The sequence below is a fragment of the Lissotriton vulgaris genome, chromosome 4_1 (assembly GCF_964263255.1).
Source record: "Lissotriton vulgaris chromosome 4_1, aLisVul1.2, whole genome shotgun sequence".
In the NCBI taxonomy this organism is placed as follows: domain Eukaryota; kingdom Metazoa; phylum Chordata; class Amphibia; order Caudata; family Salamandridae; genus Lissotriton; species Lissotriton vulgaris.
The window spans coordinates 1,075,226,428-1,075,251,317 of NC_141691.1; the positions used below are offsets into that span (position 1 = coordinate 1,075,226,428).

Below are 24,890 nucleotides of genomic sequence, written 5' to 3' on the forward strand. Positions count from 1 at the left end.
AACAATTTAAGAGTTGTTGCAGGCCCCTTTCAGTTGTAGAAAATAAAACCGTGTCATCGGCGTACAGCAATGCGGGAATCATTTTGATGCCGGCCCTAGGTATGTCCTTAAAGCACGATATTAAGGGGTCACCCAATTTATTAATGTATAGGGTAAATAGCAGGGGAACCAAAATGCACCCCTGCCGGACTCCTCTTCCTACTGGCTAAGAATCTGTCAGGCTGCCATCTTCATTGAACCGTACCGGGGCCATGGTGTTCGCATGTGCAGTTTGCAGGAAGGAAATCAATTCTGCATCTAGTCCTATATCACGAAGGACCAACCACAGCAGTCATGTTTTCCTGTAAACATTTAAGAGTGCAGTAGAGTGGACGTTTTTTCACATCACTATCATTATGCGACCAAAGATCCATCCATTTCTTACCTTTGGCATTATCACCAAGCAAAAATTCTGTAAACAGTTGCCACATGGTTAACATAGCACTCATGGCCTCTAGGACTGAGAACCACCAGCTAAATGACACAGTTGGGATGATTCTTTCTTTGATGCCACATAAAGCACAAAATGATAAATATTTACGTTTTAGTTCCTGCACAACAGTATACCAGAATGGACTACAAAGTCAACAACATTCTTCATTAACTCTAAAGATTGTAAAGATGCTTTCAGCATACCATCTAGCAAGTGGCAAAGATCTCTTACAGGGAAGCACTTCAGATCAGGTATCAATTTTGACAGGTCATCACAAAAAAAAAATCATATATGTAGTCGAATTACTACATATATAAACAATATCACTCCAATCTTTGTTGAACTTGGTAAGAACTTTTTGCAGCAGCATTTTAAGTGACACTGCGTTCCATGTTTTCCAAAAGTCTGGAGTCATGTTTTCAACACTATCCCAGATGCTTGATGACAGCACTCTGTACACATATACCTGTCACTACACCATGCATTGAACACCTGGGGTGTTTGGCAATTCACTTTCTATCACTGCTGACTAGCTAGAAAAGAGGGCTGATGTATCAAAGGGTTTCACCCATTCTCTCTGGGTCCACGATATCAGGGTGGAGATTGGGAAGAATGGAGGCCACATACACAGATGATGACACATAGAGAGCCACCACGATGGGACTCGTGGTACAACATCCCGCTGAATAATAGATTCAGTGGACTAGAAATGGTCGATTGACCATCAACAGGAGCCGAACCCATTAACCATAACTCATACCCCTCCATTCTGAAAATAAGTCCTCCCAAACAAAAAGAAATAGTAGTTCAAAAAGACGATCAACACCCCATACCCATCCTCTTCTGGAACGTAGCTGGTCTGCAATCCAAGCTTGAGGATGGGACGGCTCAAAGCTTTTTAGAACCTTATAAAATAATCTGCCTTCAGGAGTCATGGTCTACAACAGAGCTCCATATATCAGGATATAAAACATTTTTTATTCCAGCTGTGAGTAGTACACCAGGCAGGCCCAAAGGTGGGCTAATAGCGTATATAGCAAATACCTTGAAAAATCTCAAAGTGTCCATCGTCCACTCTGATCCTAATTATCACATTCTTTCACTTTCCTTTGTGAATAAGGAGACCATTCTATTGATGAACCTGTACAATAATTTAGACGAAGATCAATTTATGATTCTCCTTAGAAACATACAGGAGAGAGTAAGTCAATTTCATCAATGGAAAGGCAGACATGGGGCAACTCATTTATTATGGGGAGGGGACTTTAACCTTCATCCATGGCCACTGGCGAACTTACTCTGCTGTGGGATCGTGGATGAACATGAGACACCATTAGTACATTTCACGCATAGTAAAGCAGGGAGCGCTCTAAATAGTGTGCTTTCCGACCTGGATCTGCAAATTGCCAATCGACCAAGTGCGGATCTATATTCCCTTCATCCGACCTACGTGGGCAGAGGTCATCAAACGACAGTCGATTTTATTCTCCTGTCTCCTGGTTTATTAGACATAGCCAGAGACTTCCAGGTTATCGACAACTCATTGAGTGATCACTCTGCGTTGAGGATGCACCTCTACCTACCTGATTTTAATTCCCAAAATATCAAAATTGCTAATACTCTTGCCCAGAACAAGTTAGAGGTAGGGAAACAGAATGGCTACACAATTAAGTGGGAAAAAATCAACCCTAGCGAAACTACAAAAAAATTGGCCGAGCTGGCCTATCCAAACATAATAAAATGCCTCGACCTCTCGCCCAGTCACGAAGAAGTCCTAAATAATTTCACACAAATACTAGTAAAAATTAAAGAACTACTCTCATCCAAAGTAACGTCCAAAAATTCAGGCAAGAAAGGGTGGTTCAATCATAATTGCACCACAGCCCTCACTAAATTAAAACTTGCCTTACACAACAAACCTAGGGATATGGGACAAATCCAACTTCTCAGACGCCAATATATAGGGGAACGTAAGCAAAGAACCAAAGAGCTGAAATAAAAACTCTAGGAAGATCTACACAAGAGTGCTGTTTCAAAAAATAGTGAGGCTTTCTGGCGAACTGTCAGAGCCCCCTATCTTACCGACACACATACCCCCAAGATTGAAGTTGCCATAGATGAAGACACATGGGTAGCTCATTTCTCCAAAATGTTTTAAAATAACTCAATCACAGATGGCCCTGATAATCTGTTCCCTAAAGTACAATACCCAATTCCCCTCCACTTTGATATACCTGACCTATTGCAGGCCCTGGAATCAAGCAAAAGTGGGAAAGCCCCAGGGCCTGATGGGGTCCCTGTGGACTTTTTCAAGCACAATTTGGAACTTTGGGCACCCATCATCACAAGAGTATGCACTGCTGCTGCTAATGAGGGAGTTTTGAACTCTTGGACCAAGTCCATAATGGTCCCCATTTTCAAAAAGGGGAACCGCCAAGACGTGAAATGCTACCGCCCTATCTCATTGCTGGACTCGCTCGGAAAAGTCGTGGGGAGAGTAATCCTAGAGCGACTCCAGCAATGGGGTGAGGACCGGGGTATTATTTCCGATCTCCAGTTCGGATTCCGAGAGGGTTTCGGACCGGTAGAACAGGCCCTCAATCTCAGTCTGATAATGGGTAAATACACGCAGGCCAAGGGGAACACGATATACATGGTCTACGTGGACCTGCCCGCAGCTTTTGACTGCGTTTCGCACTCAAAGCTGTGGTCGGTTCTACGTCACATAGGAGTGGAATCCCCTCTTTTAGATTTTCTGAGGGAGCTCTACTCAGGAGCCTCGGCCAGAGTACGCTATGGACTGAATGGCGAGCTGACGGCGCCTTTTGGAGTAGAGCATGGAGTCAGGCAAGGATGTGTCCTGGCCCCCCTCCTTTTCTCATTTTACACCAACGGCTTGGAGGAAGGGATGTTGAGGGGGGCCCAGGACCTCACACGCATTAAACAGCGCCTGATTCCCGCTCTGCTTTACGCGGATGACGCGGTCATCCTCGCGCGCACTCCGCGAGAGCTTCAGAATTCCTTGAATAGATACACAACTTTCATGGGGGGTCTGGATCTACAGGTAAACGTCAAGAAAACGTTTGCCATGATATCAGGTACGAAGAAAAAAGGAGCAAAATAAATCTACCTCTATAAGCACAAATTCGAGGTTACCACCAAGTATCCGTACCTTGGTATCATGATAGACGAACGATTGACATGGAACCCAGCCGTAGAGACAAGATGCCACCTGTTTAAAAGATCAATAGCGGCCTTAACGAGCTTTTCCCAGAGACTGGGGAAAAGGGCCCCAGTGGAGTTACTGAAAATCTATAGTGCCAAATGTCAGGCCGTAGCGCTGTATGGAGCTGGAGTCTGGGGACATACTGATCCCAGTTCCATCCAGATAGCAGAAAATGCTTTCCTAAGATTCCTATTGGCCACCCCAAAAGGCACTTCAACCTATGCCTCTCATTTAGAGTTAGGAATCCCTTACCTGGAGGACTTGATCAAGATTCAACCTTTGATGCTGTGGCGGCGCATCTGGACGTCTGTCAAAAACGCGTTGACCCAGTCTATCGTAGCCGATACAATGGCTCTCGACAAGTCTTCCAGAGTAAGATGGCTCTCCTATATCAGAAACTTCTTAAAAGATCTCGGACTTGTGAAATATTACTTCCAGCCAGAGTCCATAATTGACCTTCTAAAAAAGGTATTAAAACAACAAGCCCTTCGCCATCTAGAGACCCTGAGATTGGTATCTGAAGCGCCAAAAACCTCGGTCATTCATGCAAATATGGTACAAACAACGTATGGCATCCATCCCTACTTGACACTACAGGTAACAATTTACGAGAGAATGCTGATGACAAGATTCAGGCTAGACACATTTTTCAGATTAGTTGCGTTTCCTCTGAGAAAAGGGAGTGATTATCCTTTATGCCCCTGCGACGAAAAATCAACTCAGTCTAATTTACATGTAACCATGTTTTGCAAATTCCACCGCTCACATAGGATAATTTGGCTACTTCCCATACTGCGGATCTGGGGCCTCAGACAATGTAGGCCGGCAATGCTATGACTTCAAATGCTTGAATCTGAAACAGTTTGTTACTTTGTTCTTAATTTTTTTAAATGTACTATGAAGCATAGGCAAAATCTTTAACAAGTATTTTGTAACACTACTTCTGATTAATGATATGGCTCAATAATATGATGTTTGTATGTTACTCTCTACATGTATGAAATTTTAGCGAATTCTTTATCTGTGTAATATTGTAACGTGTATTGTAATTTGTACCTTTTTTAATGTCTCTTTTATGGTTTTTCATTTAAAAAAAAACGAATAAAGAAGTTTATATATACATATACCTGTCACTACACCATGCATTGAACACCTGGGGTGTTTGGTAATTCACTTACTATCACTGCTGACTAGCTAGAAAAGAGGGCTGATGTATCAAAGGGTTTCACCCATTCTCTCTGGGTAAAGGTGATAGTACATATTGGGAAAGATTTTTATGAAACCAGCCATTTTACCTATCAGCAAAAGAATCAAACGTAGCCAAGAGATCAAATATGGTTTTACTATTTCCTGATTATCTATAATTTATAAAATGATTAAATCAGGCCTAAAAAATACTTCTAAACCCTGCATCTTTAGACTAAAGACCACAAAACTGAAAAAGAAAAAGGAAAAAGAAACAGTTTCTTAGTGATGTCCCTAAACAACAGTACTCAAGCAGAATACGGTTAGCCCAGTTTTTCTTGCTGCTACCTTGCATAACAAAGTTACATTGTATTGGCTCCTTCAGGAAAAAATTAAAATGACTCTTTCACTCTCCTTTTCCTTTCTTTGAATGGCATTTAGTTTGTGGTTGTGCAGGTGTTTATCTATGTTTATATGTTTACACTGGTATGGGCTATTTCCCTTTTGGTGGGGTTTTATAAGTTATTATAGATTTAAACCTAAAACAGGATAGCCCATGTGTAGCCAGCACAGCTGCCCCCCCTCTTTATGTTACTTAACATAATGGTTGATACTGCAGTAAAATTGCTAATCAATTTCATCCCTAAGTCCAGGGCAAGTGCTGCCCCAAACTCATGTAAGAGATGTTACAATACATCTGGTAAAACAGCCAGAGAAAGGGTACCATGACTTCTGGTATAAACGGCAGTGAAAACTGTACCCCAAGTTGCACAGTCTTCAACCGGGGGAGCAATCCCCATCGGCAAGCAAATAGTTAGTATTCTGTGCTTTTTCTGCGTACCCGTATGGGGAAAAAACTGCCTCAAGCATGTTTAATTTCTGTGGTATTGAGAACAGAATTTGCTCCTGACTTGTGGGAATATGTCCCATGATGGCATTCAGTGTTTATGGGCTGATACCAGTGATAGCCAATTGTAGTTTTGTGGCTCGAGCAGCCCACGCAGGGTTAACAGTTAGTGTTTGTATTATGAACTATGTTTGATTTCTATATGTATGAAAAACATCTCTTTATAGTGTATGCATTTCTTCTGCAGTTAAATTGTCAGAGTCAGGATGCGGTGTGTATGCAGCTAAGACCGGCCCGAGTCTCTCATGGTTTCTGTAGTGTGTGGGAGGGCACCTTTATTTCTCTGTCTTCATATGGAGTGTATTCCTCTGGTGTTTCATCCTCAATGAAGGAATGAAACATATGTGTGCAAAAAGTTGCACCTGGAAATTTAACTCAGGAATAGAATGCTTTGTGGGCCTCAAACACGAAGGTAACATCTCGATCAGCCAGGCGACCAAAGTTTAATCATTTGAAAGTAATTGCATGTCTGCAGTTCTCTATGTTTAATTCCCTTCTACTTCCTAATCAGGCGCTGCTTTAAAATGTTTGCAAAAAAGGAAATTATTATATGAATTATAGAGATAGGGTAACACAATGTGGGAAGTTTTATCCTGCAAGCTTGAACAACCTACATATAGTTTTACCTACTCAACTGAGGTGGATTTATGTTTGAGTGGCTGTATGGGTGAGTGAAGGGTTGTATGAGTGGCTGTATGAGTGAGTGAGTGAGTAGCTCTAAGGAGGAGTGAGTGGCTGTGTGGCTACTTGTATGGGTCTATGATTGGGTATATGAGTGGTTGTGCGGGTGTGTGAGTGGCCGTACAAGAGGGTGAATGTGGGTGTGTGAGTGGTTATGTGGATGGTGTCATCAGTATGGAAAAGCAGCGGGACCAAATGGTCTGCCACTGGAACTATTTAAAGGTTTGGTGGACAAAACAGCCTGCAGCTCCTTACAACGGTTTACAGTAAGTAAAAATATAAATAAATAAAACGAATTTCGTTACGCGCACTGCATCGCATTTGGGGTGCAGTGCACGCAACGAAATTCGTTTTATTTATTAATGTGTTTACTTACCTGTAAACCTCCGTAATCCATAGATTACTACACCGCACCCTGCCCCTCCCCCTCCCCACGTCACCGCCCAGCAGGTACTCCCACTACAGACCGCGGCTGCTTTACGAAATAAGTTACAGTCACTAGAGATAACTATAATTGGTGAATTTTCTTGCTTACTCGGCTCCTCTATCTGAGCTAGTAAAAGCTTCTAGATAAGGGGTTTCTTGTTTTCCAATAAACATAACATGACAAATGTAAATTAGAATATCTCCGGATGACTTGCGGACTAGTCAAAAAGTCAGCAGGATTATATATTTCAATTATATGTACTCCCCTACCATTTCATCACATTGCATATGCAACTTTATTGGGCCTTCCCATAGGCCAAAATAGTTATAAGCTCAATTATATTTATACCAAGTACGTTTAATTTTTCATGAAAAGGTTGGCGTATTTGAGTACTGACTCTAATAAATAAATGTATGCAAACCCTAAATAGAAGAAAATATACCTTCATAGTAAATATTAAGAGACTTTAATACCTGTTTAAGCCATCCTCTGTGGAAAAGGACCTCATATTCAAGTAATACTTTAGATACTTTGTTGTAATTACGAATGATGCGCTTTGCTTCTTCCATCTGCAAGATGGATGGATGTTGTTGAAAAAGCTCCATTGGCCCATATATTCTGCGAAACAGCTGACGAGACCAAACAATCTTGCCTGCGACAGGTGGAAGGTCACGGCCCAACGGCGGTTCATTTTTCTGCTTTATATAAACTTTAGATACCATCTCAATATCATGTCCGTAATTCTGAAGAATGTAAAGGTATTTTTCATCAATGCCAAGATCAGGGATACCCAACCTGAATAAGAAAATAGTTTAGTTACAAATATGTATGGACAACCATAAAAAGATTAAACACATCAGCCACATCTAAACCTCATACTAAAAATGAAACGAAAACATTAAAACTATAAGCTAATTCAATAATTTCTTTATAATCGTTTGAAATATCCAAATACATCATTATTACGATATATATATATATATATATATATATATATATACATATATATATATATATATATATATATATCATGTGATCAAGGTCTTCGGACCGAAACGAGTAATGGCCGACTTGGATTAAAAGAAATTTCAAGCACATACTGGGCGGTCCAACAAGAACCGAAATACTAACAGAGCAAAGGGGAAGAAATTAATCTAGAAGTGTTCTATAATGGATCATCTTCATGAAACAAGAACCAATCGCGAAATAACAGTACAGTCAGGGTTTAAAGGTTAGCAAATATACTATATTTTAGATTTTGTGATATATATATATATATATATATATATATATATATATATATATATATATATATATATATATATATTCACTGAAAAAACCATAGGTTTCACACCAGTTATAGTTAGGAATTAGCATTTAAAAAACCTATTAAATTCACTGAAAAAACCATAGGTTTCACACCAGTTATAGTTAGCTGGAAATTTTACTGATATAAAACCATTGAAATTCCCACGTTATAGTTAGATGGACTCACTATAACTTGCGCGTGCAATGCACTGCTGATGATGTCTTATTAAGCCAGTTAACCAATCAATTTTTAAAAACCATCCATTTAGACACTTATTTAAACATTTATTCTTCCATCAACTTTTACATATACATATATAAAATATATTTATTTTTCAGAAAGACACACATTCACTGGATGGTGTCATCAGTGATGTCATGAGTGATGTCACTGACCATGTCATGAGTGATGTAATATGTGATGTCATCAGCAGTGCATTGCACGCGCAAGTTATAGTGAGTCCATCTAACTATAACGTGGGAATTTCAATGGTTTTATATCAGTAAAATTTCCAGCTAACTATAACTGGTGTGAAACCTATGGTTTTTTCAGTGAATTTAATAGGTTTTTTAAATGCTAATTCCTAACTATAACTGGTGTGAAACCTATGGTTTTTTCAGTGAATTTCATAGGTTTTTTAAATGCTAATTCCTAACTATAACTGGTGTGAAACCTATGGTTTTTTCAGTGAATTTCATAGGTTTTTTAAATGCTAATTCCTTTGTATATCGAGTTTCTAACCTTTTTTTTTTTTACAATTTGCTGTTTTTTTTTAAGTATTCATTTTTTCTTATAATTTTTTTCTATTGCGCTCTGGGTGCGCGCTCCGGGAAGCTTTCAGCTAAGCTCTCCTGTAAGCTTCTCCGTGAGCTCATCTGAAAGCGCACCCAGAGCGCAACTGTCGTTCGTGAAAAAAAAATATGAATGAAAAGTTAATAATAATGCAAAACATTTCGTACCATACAAATAAAATTTGTTTTTTTTAATATGGAAAATGATTATGCATTTCTATAAAAGATTGATGACGTCACTTCGGCGCGCAACGTAAGTGCCCTCGGAAGCGCATACGTGCGCGGCGCATAAACGCACGGAAAAGCGCCTACGATCGCGCCACGTTTGCGCCCCGGAAGCGCCTACGATCGCGCTGCGTAAACGCACCCGGAAGTGCTCCGGAGCGCGCAGCGTAAACGCGTCGGGTCATGTGACCCTAAAATAACACTTTTCATTGGTTGCTAACAGTTTTTTTTTACAATGAATGAAATCCCCACCCATTTCCTTCACTTCTTCTTTCACTTTTGTGACTGAAAGACCTGCCTTTTTTGCTGCTCCATATTCCTGGATTCATCATGGCTGCCAGACCATCCAGCAGTGAAGATGACTTCATTGATGAAGAGCCTCCTACCCCAAAGGTGAAGGAACATTTCATCTGGAAATTTTTTAAGTTTCCAGAAGGCCAGAAGAAGGTGAATGCACCAAAAGTAGAGTGCAGGATCTGCAAACAGGTCCTGTCACGGGGTAACCCCCAAAAAAAATACTCTTTTGGCAACTACACCATGATTCGCCATGTGGAGAGGAGGCACCCCCAGAATTTTGCCCGGGAAAGTGTCAGGGCTCTGGCACAGGAGGTTCCCAGAGATGGGGCCTCTACATCAACAGGAGGAGCAACTTCTTCTGGAAGAGAACAATCTCAGGGGCAGGTAGCAAACATTCAACCTGCATTCAACCATGGGGTCGTCAGATGCAGATACTGCAATCAACTCCTCACCTATGGGGAGCAAAGTGTCCTGCTCATGGTTCGGGCATTGGAGAACCATCACTGCCCTTCCCACCCCTAATTTTTTTCTTTTCTTTTTGCTCCTGTTGAGCAGTTTCTATTTCCTGTTTTTGTTCCTCTTCAGTTAAAAGAAGAAAACCAAAAGTTCTTTTCAGAACTACCTCCAATTCTCATCAAAGAGCTATAATCTTAAAAAATGAAGAGTAAGTGAAATATAGTGCATTGATAATTGAAAGGAGAATGAGTAAGAAAGAACAGAAAGGTATGAGAGGTGAAAGGAAGTGAAGTAGGAGGAATGAAAGAAGGTGAGTGTTAGAAAAGAAAGTTATGACACAGTGAATAAACTGGAGTATTTCTGACATATCTGTAAACACAAAAGTAACGCATTGCAGGAGTGCGTCACAAAAGTGACGCAACTCCAGTAATGTGTCCTTTCACATGGAAAAAGCACCATGTGAAAGGTTTGCTGTGAAGCAGGCGCAAGATTTTTGCGCAACTGCATCCTAAAAGTGACGCACTGCGTCATTATTACCAAGCTTTTTGCAAGGAACACCCCCTCTGCATGCATTATACCTGACACTATTTTTTAAAAAGTGACGCATCTAGGTACATGGGTCACTTTTTAAAACTCTGCGCCATATTGTATCTGCAACATGATTCGTCATACATTAAATATGACACATCTGGAATGTCATAAGGAGTGCGCACAGAAAAGTGACGCATAACACCAGCAGTGTAATAAAATGTACCTCGTTGCACTATATTTAAAAAGTGACGCATCTAGATAGATGCGTCACTTTTTAAATATTGCATAACAATGCGCATTTTTTTACACCGCTGGTGCGTCACAAAATTTGACGCACAGGAAGCGCAAAACTAACAGCGCAAGGCCTTCATAAATATGGTCCTGGATTTTCCCCGTGCTTCTCCGGTGCGCGTACCATGCGCTTCCCCCGCGCAAAACGAAAAAAATTTTTTAATGCCCTGCAGGACCCTATTTTAGTCCCTACATCAAACCTAGGGGGTCAGAGGGGGTCTACTCTTCCCCCTTATGGTCATTTGCCCCTTTTTTTTTCAAACCCCTTGTGTCTCGATTTTACCGAGACACAAGATGGCGGCCGCTCCGCACTGTTTAGAATGTTTACAGACAACTGAGATCCAATCAGCTTCCTGCGCGCAAGTCGCGTGTCGCGCCTGGAGCGCACTCGGGTGCGCGCACGGGAGAGCGCCTATAGATATATATATTTTTTTGAACCTAAATTACTCAAAATCCACTGGAGCACATATCTTGAGACATAGCAAAGGCACATCGGGCTACCAGTCCCTACAATTTTGCCAAGTTTGGTGGAAATCCATTCAGCCGTTCGGGCTAAAAGTGAAATCGACCGCCCTATGGAAATTAACATGGGGAAAACGCGTTTTGGGACCCCCCTTTTATCTCGGCCCCCGCTTGACGAATCCCCCCCAAACTTTCAGGGAAGGACCGGACCGCCATGAGACCATTTTCCTGAAAATTTCAGGCAGATTCGTCAACCGGCGCCAAAGTTATTCAAAATAGAATGTTGAGATTTAACATTGAAAATTATCCTAACTATAACTACCTACTGGCGACCGCCAGTAGGTAATATATATATATATATATATATATATATATATATATATATATATATATATTACCTACTGGCTATCGCCAGTAGGTATATATAGTTAGGATTTTTTCTCTATGGGATTTCTGAAAATTCTATGTCTAATAACTTTGGCGTTTGTGGACGGAATCGGCTGAAATTTTCAGGAAAATGGCACATTTTGTTTCTGAGCAGCCCCTGAAAATTTGGTGGGGTTTCGTCAAGGGGGGGCTGAGAAAAAAGGGGGGTCCCAAAACGCGTTTTTTGCATTGAGTTTTCCATAGGGCGGTTGGACTCACTTTTAGCTCGAACGGCTGAATGGATTTGCACGAAACTTGGCAAAATTGTAGGGACTGTTAGCCCGATGTGCCTTTGCTAGGTCTCAATATATGTGCTCCAGTAGTTTTTGAGAAATTAACGTTCAAACCAAGATATATATCTGTAACAGCGCTCTGGGCAGCGATCCGGTCCGCTTACTTTTCGCTTATCGGAACTTTGCGCGCAGAAAACTGATTGGCTCTCCGGTGTCTGTCAACATTCTAAACAGTCCGGAGCGGACGCCATCTTGTCTCTCGGTAGGATCGAGAGAGAAGAAGAGGTAGAAAACGAAAGGGGAATTTAATGAAAGGGGGCAAGGTATCCACCTCTTGACCCCCTAGGAATGTTGTTGGGGTTATTAAAGGGTCCCGTGGGGAAAATAAAAAAAAAATGATTTTTCACGGTAGAAGCGCGGCCGCGAACTGGTAGCGAAACGGGAATTCGCCATTTTGTGCTTCGTTAATTAAATTACTAGTTATAAGTGGGTGCGGGAGACGTATCCTAATCCCCTATGTTTCCTGAGGGTGGCTGAGGAGGCTGATATATGTTGATACATCTCTTCCAGCGGCTGTGCGTGAGCTTTTTTTTTTTTTTTGCTGCGTGACAGTCCGGAGCGGCCGCCATCTTGTCTCTCGGTAGGATCGAGAGAGAAGAAAAGGTGAAAAACTAAGGGGGAATTTAATGAAAGGGGGCAAGGTAGCCCCCTCTTGACCCCCTAGGAATGTTGTTGGGGTTATTAAAGGGTCCCGTGGGGAAAATAAAAAAAAAATGATTTTTCACGGTAGAAGCGCTTCACGGGCCGCGAACTGGGCCGCAAACTGGTAGCGAAACGGGAATTCGCCATTTTGTGCTTCGTTAATTAAAGTACTAGGTATAAGGGGGTGCGGGAGACGTATCCTAATCCCCTATGTTTCCTGAGGGTGGCTGAGGAGGCTGATATATGTTGATACATCTCTTCCAGCGGCTGCGCCATCTTGCCTTTTTTCGAATGCCACAATTTTGTCGTGCACGGCAGCCATTTTAGATGCCAGGCTGGTCCCAGGCTATCACCTAACCCTGCGGATGTAGTTTATGGTTCCAGCTGTAGAGAATTCAGACATGCCAATTCTCCTGATTCAGGCGTGTGAGTACTGATTTCAGTGCTAGTCTCCCGCCTCCCGATTTCTGCAAGCAAAAACCCGGGGGCATATTACGAACAACTAGCGATAATTTTTGTCTCTAACTTGTTTAGAGACAAAAATTATCGCAGCACATCGGCGATTTTTATCGCAGATAAACCTTGCTATTATCGCAGAAAAGTCAGCGATATTCATGTATTATCGACCTAATGCTCTTAGCCATGTTATCCACCTCCCATTGGATAACATGGCTAAGAACTGCTCAGGGCAGGTGTTAGATTTTGGAGATATTCGCGCTTAGCGCGAATATCTCCAAAAGTTGGTAATAGAAGGTAGCGATGTTAGGGACTGTTTCCAGTCGCTAACATCTTGGCACGCCACTTTGCATGTCATTAGTGATAAGTATCACTGACATGCAAAGCGGGGCCCAAGATGGTCGCTATCTCCTTTTAGCTGTCACTAACTGGTGTTAGCGACAGCTTGGTAATAGGGAAATAATTTTATCTCCGCTTTCATGGCTTTTAAAGCCAAAAAGCGGAGATAAACCCCCTTGATAATATGCCCCACGATTCCTTGGGGGTTTCAGCTGACAGGGCTTGGTATTGTGTTACATGGTAATTTTTCCATGAAACGTCAGAGGGTCGATGCAGGGGTTCTAGAAGAGGTGATAAACCATTTAAGCCTCATGAACAAGCGCATGGTCTTTTAAAGATTTGTGAAGTACTCGGGGCGGCGGTGTGTGTGTGCCCTCTTTCAGGAGCGGGCGGGGGGGCACTGCCAGCAACTTGCCAGGTCAGGTAGTGTTCAACACGTGCATCACCCTTTCTCTGCCTGCTATTGCGCTCCATGCTTCGGAAAGGTAAGAAAAAGAACGTGCATTTGAGTTTGAAATGTCCGATCCTGCAGCAGCACACTTCCAAAGTCCACACATGACAATAACCCGATTCAAGGCCCCATTCACTCGTTTTTAAAAAAAAATAGATAACACTCCAAGAAAGTAAGGTTATAAAACTTTATTAACTACTAACTTTAACGAACGGAACAAAAACTAAAAACATTTAAACATTTCTCAACACAAAAAGCAACAATGGTTAGAAGCTGTCTTTTGTGCGAATAGTCCCAAGGCAGCACAACGTGCAGAGTTCTGGACGGCACCCAGGTGATGTCGCCTGGGTGCCGCACTGGTTTAGGGATCCTACAATGCTGCTCCGAAAATTGGCGTGGGGCGTCCCGGGTGGGGCGGGGGGAGGCCTCGTCAGTAGCGGTCTGTTGTGCGAATAGTCCCAAGGCAGCACAACGTGCAGAGTTCTGGACGGCACCCAGGTGATGTCGCCTGGGTGCCGCACTGGTTTAGGGATCCTACAATGCAGCACAGAAAAACAGCGTGGGGCGTCCCGGGTGGTGCGGGGGGAGGCCTCGTCAGTAGCGGTCTGTGTCCAGTGTCACATGGCTGACACAACATGTACGACAGGCACCAAGGTGATGTACAGTAAACTGCCGCACTGGTTTTGGTATCCTACAATGCTGCTCCGAAAATTGGCGTGCGGCGGCCCGGGGGGGGGGGCGTGGGGGAGCCGGCGTGAACGGGCCTCCCCAGGTGGCGGCCATCTAGCTGAGTTGCGCTCGCTCTTGCGGCCACAGCGTCTCGCTCACCATGTTGTTGAGTTGCTCCCACTCTTGCAGTGCAGCGATAGGCGGCTGCCACATGGCTCTTAAAATGGCGGACAGCTCCTCGGTTTTAGGCCTGGTCCACTGAAATGGCCCTGGGACACTTTGGAACTCGGACGCTTGCCTGCTAGGGCTTGGGTTCCATTCTCGAAAAGCGTCCCCTCAGCCGTGAAGATTGTATAAAAGTCTTGGGGGGCCCCCGACTCCCGCAGGCTTCCGGTGGGGAGCGGCTGCCATGATTGCTCGCGGAATGACCACGACGGAGCCACGAGATGGTGGTGCTCTCATGCTGAGGCCAGCTTCAGTCTGAATGATCCAGAAACAAGGTGGGGCTTTCATCGTTTGGGAAAAAAAAATGTTCTAAACCAATGAAAAGTGTTATTTTTAGGTCATATGACCAAGCCTTCCATCTTTAGGAAACCAAAAGTAAAATGAACCAATGAAAAGTTTTATAAACAAGTCACATGACCTGTTATGCGGCATAGGGCTACAAAAAGCGTAGAAAATCCGTTGGCACGTGAGGCGGCGTCAGTAGCGGACCGATGTGCGAATAGGCCGAAGGCAGCACAACGGGCCGAGATCCGGATGGTACCGAGGTGGTGTCCAGCAAATTGCCGCACTGGTGTGGCCATCCTACAATGCTGCGCCGAAAGACGGCGTGTCCAGCTGAATTGCGGTCACTGTTGCGGTACAGTGACTCGAACGTGCCGAGATCCGGATGGCACCGAGGTGGTGTCCAGCAAATTGCCGCACTGGTGTGGCCATCCTACAATGCTGCGCCGAAAGACGGCGTGTCCAGCTGAATTGCGGTCACTGTTGCGGTACAGTGACTCGAACGCGCCGAGATCCGGATGGCGCCGAGGTGGTGTCCAGCAAATTGCCGTACTGGTGTGGCCATCCTACAATGCTGCGCCGAAAGACGGCGTGTTCAGCTGAGTTCCGGTCACTCTTCCGGCACAGTGACTCGAACGCGCCGAGATCCGGATGGCACCGAGGTGGTGTCCAGCAAGTGGCTGCACTGGTGTGGCCATCCTACAATGCTGCGCCGAAAGTCGGCGTGGGGTGCCCCGTTGGCTTATGAGGTGATGTCAGTAGTGGACTGATGTGTGAATAGGTCGGAACCAGCACAAGGCGCCAAGATCCGAATGGCAAGTCCTGGATGTTGAGTGCCTCAGTTGAGATTTCTGAGCAGTGCTTGTAGGACTGTCTGAAGCTTATTTGCACCTGCTGCAGCTTCACTATTGCCCTGGTGTGGCCAAAGGTGGCACATGACATAGGCGGCCGGCTCCCGAAGTCCGGCGGAACTTTTTTCCTTTTCCTTTCTGCTTCTTTTCCTACAATGCGTTTCATCTGAAGACACGACCAGGTCCCTGAATGTGTGTAGGGGGACGCTATTGATTGAATGAAAATGGCGGCTTGACACAAAGCTGACTCAAGCGTTACTGTTGGTGCTATACAGACAAAAATTGGTTTTCAGTTTGTACATTCTTCAGGTTTTTTTTTTCCATCCAAGTCTGATTGAGAGTTTGTAGAAAAATGGCTTCAGATTTTCCACATACTACTCTTCAACATTCTTCCTAAATGTAACAATGTGAAACTCACTAGGAGAACGGCTGTTTCTGTTTCTTTTCAAAATGCTGCCACCAATATTTTCTGAATGGAAGACACCATCTTGTAGCATAAAGGGCCGAAAGGGGTTCTGGTCTGGCCGATGGTTGGTGGAGACATTTTGACTATATCTTGGACCTGCCCGGCCTCGCCCAAAATGGCGCCGGTATAAATGGGACTCGTAACTCCTTGCCCGCAAATGTATATCTAGAAAATGTTATTGTAAGTGGCCCTGTCGTATTTTAATTACAAAATGTACGTCCACCGATTCCGCAACTGTTAGACACCTTTGTTCTTGCAACCTAATGGCCCGCTCGTTACGTTCTTCTACAGTGTAAATGTCTCCTCATCATATACGATTTCAGTTTGCACCGTGGCCGGCCCACGTGGTTATAGGCCCGTATTTGTATACTGACATTTTCACAATAAAGGTTTTTAAAACAAAACACGGTAGTAGTATTTACATTTGTAAAGTTTTTACTTTTAGTGACTGTTTTCGAATCAGTAAAAGGCAAGTGAAATAAAGCAGTCCAATTAAATGACGGATAAAAGGTATAATATGTAGGAACGCAGTAAAGATAAATGGTCAAGGGCAGTTGTGTTTTTCATGTCTGCAACATAAAGTGATCGATAAGAATCTGATAATCAGGCGTATCGGCGACTAAGACAGCAGGCCGAATCTCTTTTACTCAACGGCTCCGTCATGGAAGGAAGAAACGCCCTTTTTCTCGAAAAAGGAATATATTTTACTTGCAAGACAGTTGTAAATTTTCCGGGAAAGTACATTAGCCTGGAATATTATAACATATGTTTGAAAAAAAAATATTGTTCGAAAATAATAAAAAGCGTAATTTTTAGGTCATATGACCAAGCTTTTCATCATTAAATTAACAAAAGTAAAATGAACCAATGAAAAGTTTTATTAACAAGTCACATGACCTGTTATGCTTACGTTACGCGCTGCGCGCCGCGCCTCGGATCACTTCCGGGTGCGCTAACGCGGCGTGTCATAAAACGCATTACGCGACAACGTAGGTCAAGAATATAGTCTAAATGTCTCCACCAACCAGCGTTCAGAACACAACCCCTTTCAGCAGTCCAAAAAGTTCTGTTAAATGACAACAGAGGGGACAGGCAACAAGAACCATCAGTCAAAGAGGGGAGGGCAAGTTCTTCTCTTCCGGTTCATGTTGGGGCGCTACAGGAACTGATCGAATTAGTAGTCTATAGTGTTTCTGGATGTTTCAGACTAAAGCTGGCGTCAGCATGAGACCACTACCATCTCGTAGCTCCGTCGTGGCCATTCCACGAGCAATCATGGCAGCCGCTCCCCACCAGAAGCCTGCGGGAGTCGGAGGCCCCCAAGACTTTTGTAGAATCTTCACGGCTGAGGGGACGCTTTTCGAGAATGGGACCCAAGCCCTAGCAGACAAGCGTCCGAGTTCCAAGGTGTCCCAGGGCCATTTTAGTGGACCAGGCCCAAAACCGAAGAGCCGGCCGCCATTTTGAGAGTCCTGTGGCAGCCGCCTATCGCTGCACCGCAAGAGCGGGCGCATCTCAACTACATGGTGAGCGAGACGCTGTAGTCGCAAGAGCGGGCGGTAAACAGCTGAATGGCGGAAGAGGCACAGTGTAGCAAAAGCGGGCGGAATGGCAACTAAAACGATAAAGGGGCGCCCCACTACAGCTTGTCTTCAGGTCAAACGGATTGTGGGACAAGGTCCAGAATTGAAGAGTCATCAAAAGGCAAAAAGTTCCGCCGGACCCCGGGAGCCGGCCGCCTATGTCGGGGCGATCTCAGGCTACACCAGTGCTATAAGACTTGGGGAGGGTGTCGGAGCCAAGCGTCTTCTCCGAGTCCATGGCCATCACACCGCCCCTCAGGGGCCTCCGTCAAGCTGTTTAGGAAGGTAACATATCACATTGTTTTCTAATGCAGTCAGGTCCACAAACGACACTCACTTACTTTGAGAATAGTGAAGCTGCAGTAGGTGGAAATAAGCTTCAGACAGTGTTACAAGCACTGCTCAGAACTCTTAACTATGGCACCCAACATCCAGAACTTATGCTATTTGAGAATGGTAGTGACATCGAAGCATCTCAGGGACCAAAACCATTAACGTACTTTCACGTATGAAAATCTTACTTGGGGAGGGGGCAGGAGCGAAGCGCCCCCTCCCAGTCAGCGCCACCACACCGTATGTTGAAAATCTGAAGCCATCGTTCTACAAAGTCAACCAAACTTGGATTGAAAAATCTAGAAAAATGTACAAACTGAAAACCAGTTTTGGTCTGCATAGCATTAGTAGCAACGCTTGAGTCAGCTTTGTGTCAAGCCGCCATTTTGATTCAACAAAGCACAGGCATTGAAAAAGGCTGAAATTCAGAACTCTAAACTATGGCACCCAACATCCAGGAGCTTGCCATCCGGATCTTGGAGCCTTGTGCTGTTTTCATTCTATTCACACATCGGTCCACTACTGACATCATCTTATAAACCAACGTTATGTAAATAGTTTTTTAATAAAATGTTTTACCCTGTTTCTTTGCTGGTGTGTTGTCTACATTTTTAATATTTGCATAGGGTTTGTCGTTATTTTGTGCGGGATGGGTGATGGAGCCGAGCTGTCTTGCAGCCCTCATGGTGTGGAGCTCAGTTCATCTCACTATTTTCGTATTTCTCATGAAGGGTTGTTCCTAATATTTCTATTTTAGCGAGGTCAAAAAGAGATCCAATTAGTGGCCTACTGATTTTGCTCGATTACTTTTATTTTTTACACGATTTTTCACTATCTGCAAAGACTAAACAGAGTATTGCGCCTTTGTGCTTGTTTGTAAATAGAGAATGATCCAAAGAGAACCAATTCTAAAACAGTAAATGCTTGGACAACAATCAATCAAATGGAGAGACAAGGAGGCACGACGGATTACAACGGGGGTAAAGGCCTGCGTTAACTACCCTGCAGTATCTGCAAAGAGAGAGTACTACTAAGGCAAAAGAGGGGAGGGGGGGGGGTGCAGCGTTCAAAGCACATCAGCGTGCATAAATACGAAAATGTTTTTATCTATCACGTACTTGACATTTTAAAGCTTTTCATATTTGCTATTAAAAAACCAATGAAATTCACAGAAAAAACCATAGGTTATAGTGGATATATAGTTAGGAATTTGCATTTACAAAACCTTGAAAATTCAATGAAAAAACCATAGGTTATAGGCCATATATAGTTAGGAATTCGCATTTACAAAACCTTATTTTACTCGCATAAAACCATTGAAATTCCATATATAGTTAGAAGCGCTAACTATATATCGCGCACCCGCAATCCACTGCTGATGATGTCACATATTACATCATTCATGACATGGTCAGTGACATCACTGATGACATCACTGATGACATCTCAAATGACATCACTGATGACAACTCAAATGACATCACTGATGACATCTCAAATGACATCACTGATGACATCACTGATGACAACTCAAATGACATCACTGATGACATCTCATTTGTCATCACTGATCACATCACTCATGTGATAATACAATGAACCTCTTCAGACTCTAATATAACCTTACATACACTCAGTATAAACAGACACTCACAGACTGTCACTCATCCATGGAGTTACTCACACACCTAGTCAGTCATGCAAAGAATCAATCACACCTCCATTTCCTCAACTATAAAGTTATACACATCTTACTTATTCAAACATATAATAACACATATCTATTCTATTATATAATCCCTGATACAAGCTCACAGTGATCGATACAGCCACTCACACATTCACTGGCTCTTATGTTCAGTTATTTATATATCTCAACTCTCACATGTATTGTGTTTTACATACGTACTTACTTGCACATGTAGCAATGAGAAATCCATTCACTCACCAACACACCCATGCACAGTCAACCGCCCATATAGCTGTTTCCACATGCACTCTTGAACTCATACTCCTAGTGAATCAACTGCTTACACATCTATGCAAAGAGTCACGCACCTCCCAGCCACCCACACACACACTCAGCCTCCCATTCAAATACTTGGGCAACCAATCAATAACCCATATGGCCACTCTTATAGCTACTGATCAACACATGCAGCAGCTTACACAACAACAAACATACTGATGCACAAATTAAGACAGTTTAGTCACTAACCCATGCACTCAGTGAGACACATTTAATCACTCACTCATACAGTCAGTCATGCACCTACTAAATTCTTCATCCAGACACTTATACATCCACTCATTCTTCAATATGTGAAACATATTTAAACTTTACAGACACATACAATCACTGGATGTTGTCATCAGTGATGTCATCAGTGATGTCATTTGAGATGTCATCAGTGATGTCATCAGTGATGTCACTGACCATGTCATGAATGATGTAATATGTGACATCATCAGCAGTGGATTGCGGGTGCGCGATATATAGTTAGCGCTTCTAACTATATATGGAATTTCAATGGTTTTATGCGAGTAAAATAAGGTTTTGTAAATGCGAATTCCTAACTATATATGGCCTATAACCTATGGTTTTTTCATTGAATTTTCAAGGTTTTGTAAATGCAAATTCCTAACTATATATCCACTATAACCTATGGTTTTTTCTGTGAATATATATATATATATAACTGACATGTTGCACACGTCAGGAGAAACCACATTAACAATGGCTGAAAAATGTGGTGAAGAAAACACAGTGAGCGAGTTGGGGTAAAGTGGTGTATAGTAAGCGGCACTGCCGCAGTGGCATCCACCCTGTACTCAGTCTTAAGGTCTAACAGCAAGATAAACACATCAGCACAAGTTTGCCATAAGGTGACTGGCCGTGATGCAAGCCACCCTGCACCACGGTATGATAGCACACCAAACCTGCCAAGCATGCTTACAGAGCAGCGCAACTGCAACCGTTCCAGGGAATTGCTGGATTTTTTTTACAAAAATACTATTTTACACCGAGAAATGCCGAGGGAGATAACTGAGAGCACATCAACTAAAACTAAAAGCAAGACAAGGCGCTCAAGCGCCGGCAAACAGAACATGTCCACAGTGTAATAACGTAATCTTAGTACTCTGACTACTAGAGTGAGGTGAAAAAACAACTAAAGTGGTTTCAATAGCAGTAACTGTTTTAAATTCCCATTAAATTAACAGAGCTCACAACTGTTACGATTTCTAGTACCAGATGTACTAATTCCACTGTTCAAATTCAAGCATACAACTGGAGTACAGACGGACTGAAGAGATTAGGCCTGATTCTCAAAACCATCTGTTCAACTAAGGAGACCTGAAATGCGCAAAGCTCTGTAGTATGTGCATTAACATAGTGCTCTGTATTATTGGATTCAGAAGGATTGAAGTCAGAGTGAGAAGTGCTTTCAGCCTTTATGCAATCGCATCCGTCACGTGAACTCTCTTTATCTGATCCCAGCAGCGGCGGGCACTGATAACGGTGATGAAATATAGTATTTCCCGTTCCTTGATTTATCTCCAAACTGCCTACAATACCCCGCATTCTCCCTGCACACCATTTAGTTAATTTTTAGCCCCGCTCCCCTTTGACTTCAGAGGCAAAAAAACGTACTAGCAATGGTCACAATTGTAGAGAGATGGCCCAGGCTTAAACCACTTTGCAGCAGTGCAAAACAAGCCTCCATTGTGAAGTCACTTGTGAACAGGAATGAGGGGCTGGTTGTGTGTCATGACTGTTGCGCCCTTCAAGGAATGCTGCTGAACTGGTGTTTATGGATTAAACTGAGCTGCAGAATTATGTATATGACAAAAATGAACATCTCGTTTCGATCTTGTTAGGACAGCAAAAAACAGATCAAAGGTTCGACTCCCTGCAGGGAAGGCTCAGCTTTTTATCCATCCAACTTGGACAGAATATGCATACACCGTAAAACGTAGCCCAGTTTGTGGTGAGCGCTCTAAACACAGTCCTTTTACTGGGGCTTATTCCGGGATTTCAAATGGGTGCTATTAAGTGTAGTAATTGAGCAAACACTTACAGTGCTGCAAAGCGGTCAGTTTAACAATAAATGCTTGTATGAAGGTGGCTACCTGACTATGGTTACCCCAGATCTTTTGCCTTGTGTTTAGCTGGTTTTCGACTTAGTTGGCCTGGTTCCCTGCTAATCAGGGCCCCAGGCTATCTGCTCTCTCTGTAAAATGGATTCCATGTACCCTAGGTGCATACCTAGATTGGCTTGGGTCACCTTATCAGCCCCTGTACAGAGCACAATAGGTGCCCAGGGCATAGGTGAATCCAAGGCCTACCAGGGGCTGCAGCATATCTTTTGCCACCCCTGGCTGGCTATCTAAAATTGACACAACTGGCTGATCACTCAGCTGGGGCAAGGTGGTGTAATCACCCCTTGCTTGGATATAGTATGCCTATATCTAAACCTATCTGGACACACATATATACCTATCAGTCACTCCTATGGCAGGTCTTATCAATCCTGGAGGCAGAGTGCGTGGTTTAATGTGAGATGGTGCTCTGGCATGAGCTGAGCCTGTCTACAGCTGTCGGGAACAACTCCCTAAGCTGATCCGGGATAATGCCATACCATATACTATTAAGTGCATTATAATCCTCGCGGTTATATAGCAACTTTGGTTTGGCTTTATCAAAACATGTTGTGTAAGGTGTCATACGATTTGGAATACTATCCCCTCAACAGTTCTGTCGACGGGGATAGCATTCCACCCCTCTAGAGGGAGAAGACATGTTCCTTTACTGAAACACGGTTGATTTTTAAAAGAGCCTCAGATCCACAAAATGGATGCTTCTGCCACAGACACGAGTCTGACCTCCTGCTGCTGACCGAAACTCAGCAGAGGAGGTCTGGACAAAGGCTTTCCTGTCGCAGGGAGGTTTTACACCACCCCAAACAGGAGATAGTGGATTGTAGCAGGGAGGTTTAAAAGAAACCAGACACTGCCTGGGGAGCACAAGGCTTCCCCTTGCATAATCCGGCCAAACCGGTTCTGGGGCAGACCAGCCCCAGTCCCAGCGTGGCCTGGATCAAAGGAAAGGGGTGTATCCACCCCCTTCTTGGGTCCCACCCATAGGAGGGGACCTAGCTGGTAATCCAGCCCCCTAGATTGGTATAAGAATGGAAGCAGTGCCAACGCACTCAGATTATCCTGATGAAACATTTGAAACAAAACTCTGGACCCTTCGACATCCTACTCAACGTAGAAGACTGAAGAATCTCCCTTGTAGTCAAGGAGTGACCACCCTGTGCAAACAGGCACCATCCAGCACTTCGACGTCTGCTTTGTTGCAGTTCCTGCCGGAACTCGAGCGACAGAGATCAACGAGATTAAGCTTGCCTGCCTTCTTACAGCCCGATCCACAGTCCCTGCAGAGCTGAGACCCGTGGTGGCGACCGGAAGCGTGGGGCACGCCATCTTGAAAAGACCACGAGACGCTGACCGTGCAGCCCACGAGTGACCCTCGAAGCTGTACACTGGGGTTTGAGAAGCCCCAACCCTGAGCCACTCTTGCACCGAAGCTCACCCCTCTACACTCGACGAGTGCTGCGTGGGGCCCTTCTGCTTTCTTTGGCTCGACGCTTTGGCCCGGTCACATGCCAGCTGGCTTGTGGCCCCTGTGCCGGCGAAAACCTAAAAACCGACTTGTGATTCTGGTTGCTCCAGACTTGCACCCGCTCCTCTGAAAAGGAGCACCCGCTCTGACCCTCCTGATCCGAGTGAGAAGCAATCTTCCAATCTCGCGTGGATTGCTCTTGCCAAGTGTTGTTTGCTCTGATCTTGAAGCCGACAGCGCCGACAGTGAGAGCCTGCGTGGGACAGCTTGTGACCCGCTCCTGGACGTCGCAGATGCCCCAGAGCCCACGTGGCAGCGGAGAGAAGCTCCTCGACAACCACCTGATTGCGCCCGACATTGCCTGGTTCCATCCTGGTTCCACCCTGGTCACTGCTGAGTGACCCAGACTCTGTCCCCTCTGCTTTCAGGTACTTTTCTACTCTGATCCACCCTTGGATCACACCGGACACTTCTCCTTCACATCGCCTGCAGCATCTTCAGCTTCAAGCACCAACAACCTGCGTGACGAAACCCGACGCCACTTCGACCCTATGCACCCGCTTCCTGTGGGTGAGGTAACTCAGCAACGCCGGTGTTCCCACACTGGTACACACCTCTAGGGCCTGTATCTAAAGTTTTGTCCATCTAGGTTCAGCAGAAGAATCCTTAAACTCTATTTGTGTAACTTTTACCACCATTGACTTTGCATTGGTGCATGCGTGTACTTTCAGCACTGCACTCGAATCCCGCTGGCTTTTCCCAACTTCAGCATTGCTTGTCCTGACTGCTACCAGCGATTCCCTAGGCCCTAGGCCTCACCACTGTTCGATTGGTATCTCTTATACCACTTTCTTAATATATGGTTTGAGTGGCCACCCGCCCTCATCCATAATTGTGCAACTTTGTATGTTATACTGTGCTTTTGATTTAACGCTTGTGCCCCTTTGCTCATAAAAAGTACTGGGGATTATTTTAGTAATAAACACAT

General features: G+C 43.9%; 1 protein-coding gene across 1 annotated transcript in view; it reads right to left on the minus strand.

The window, feature by feature from the left end:
- The window catches only part of DNAH5 (dynein axonemal heavy chain 5), a 5,605,957-nt gene that overhangs the window by 3,969,592 nt on the left and 1,611,475 nt on the right, over nt 1–24,890 (minus strand). The window contains exon 14 of the mRNA XM_086967405.1: nt 7,372–7,693. Coding sequence (XP_086823531.1) covers nt 7,372–7,693 — 322 coding nt within the window. The remainder of the gene's footprint in view (nt 1–7,371; nt 7,694–24,890) is intronic.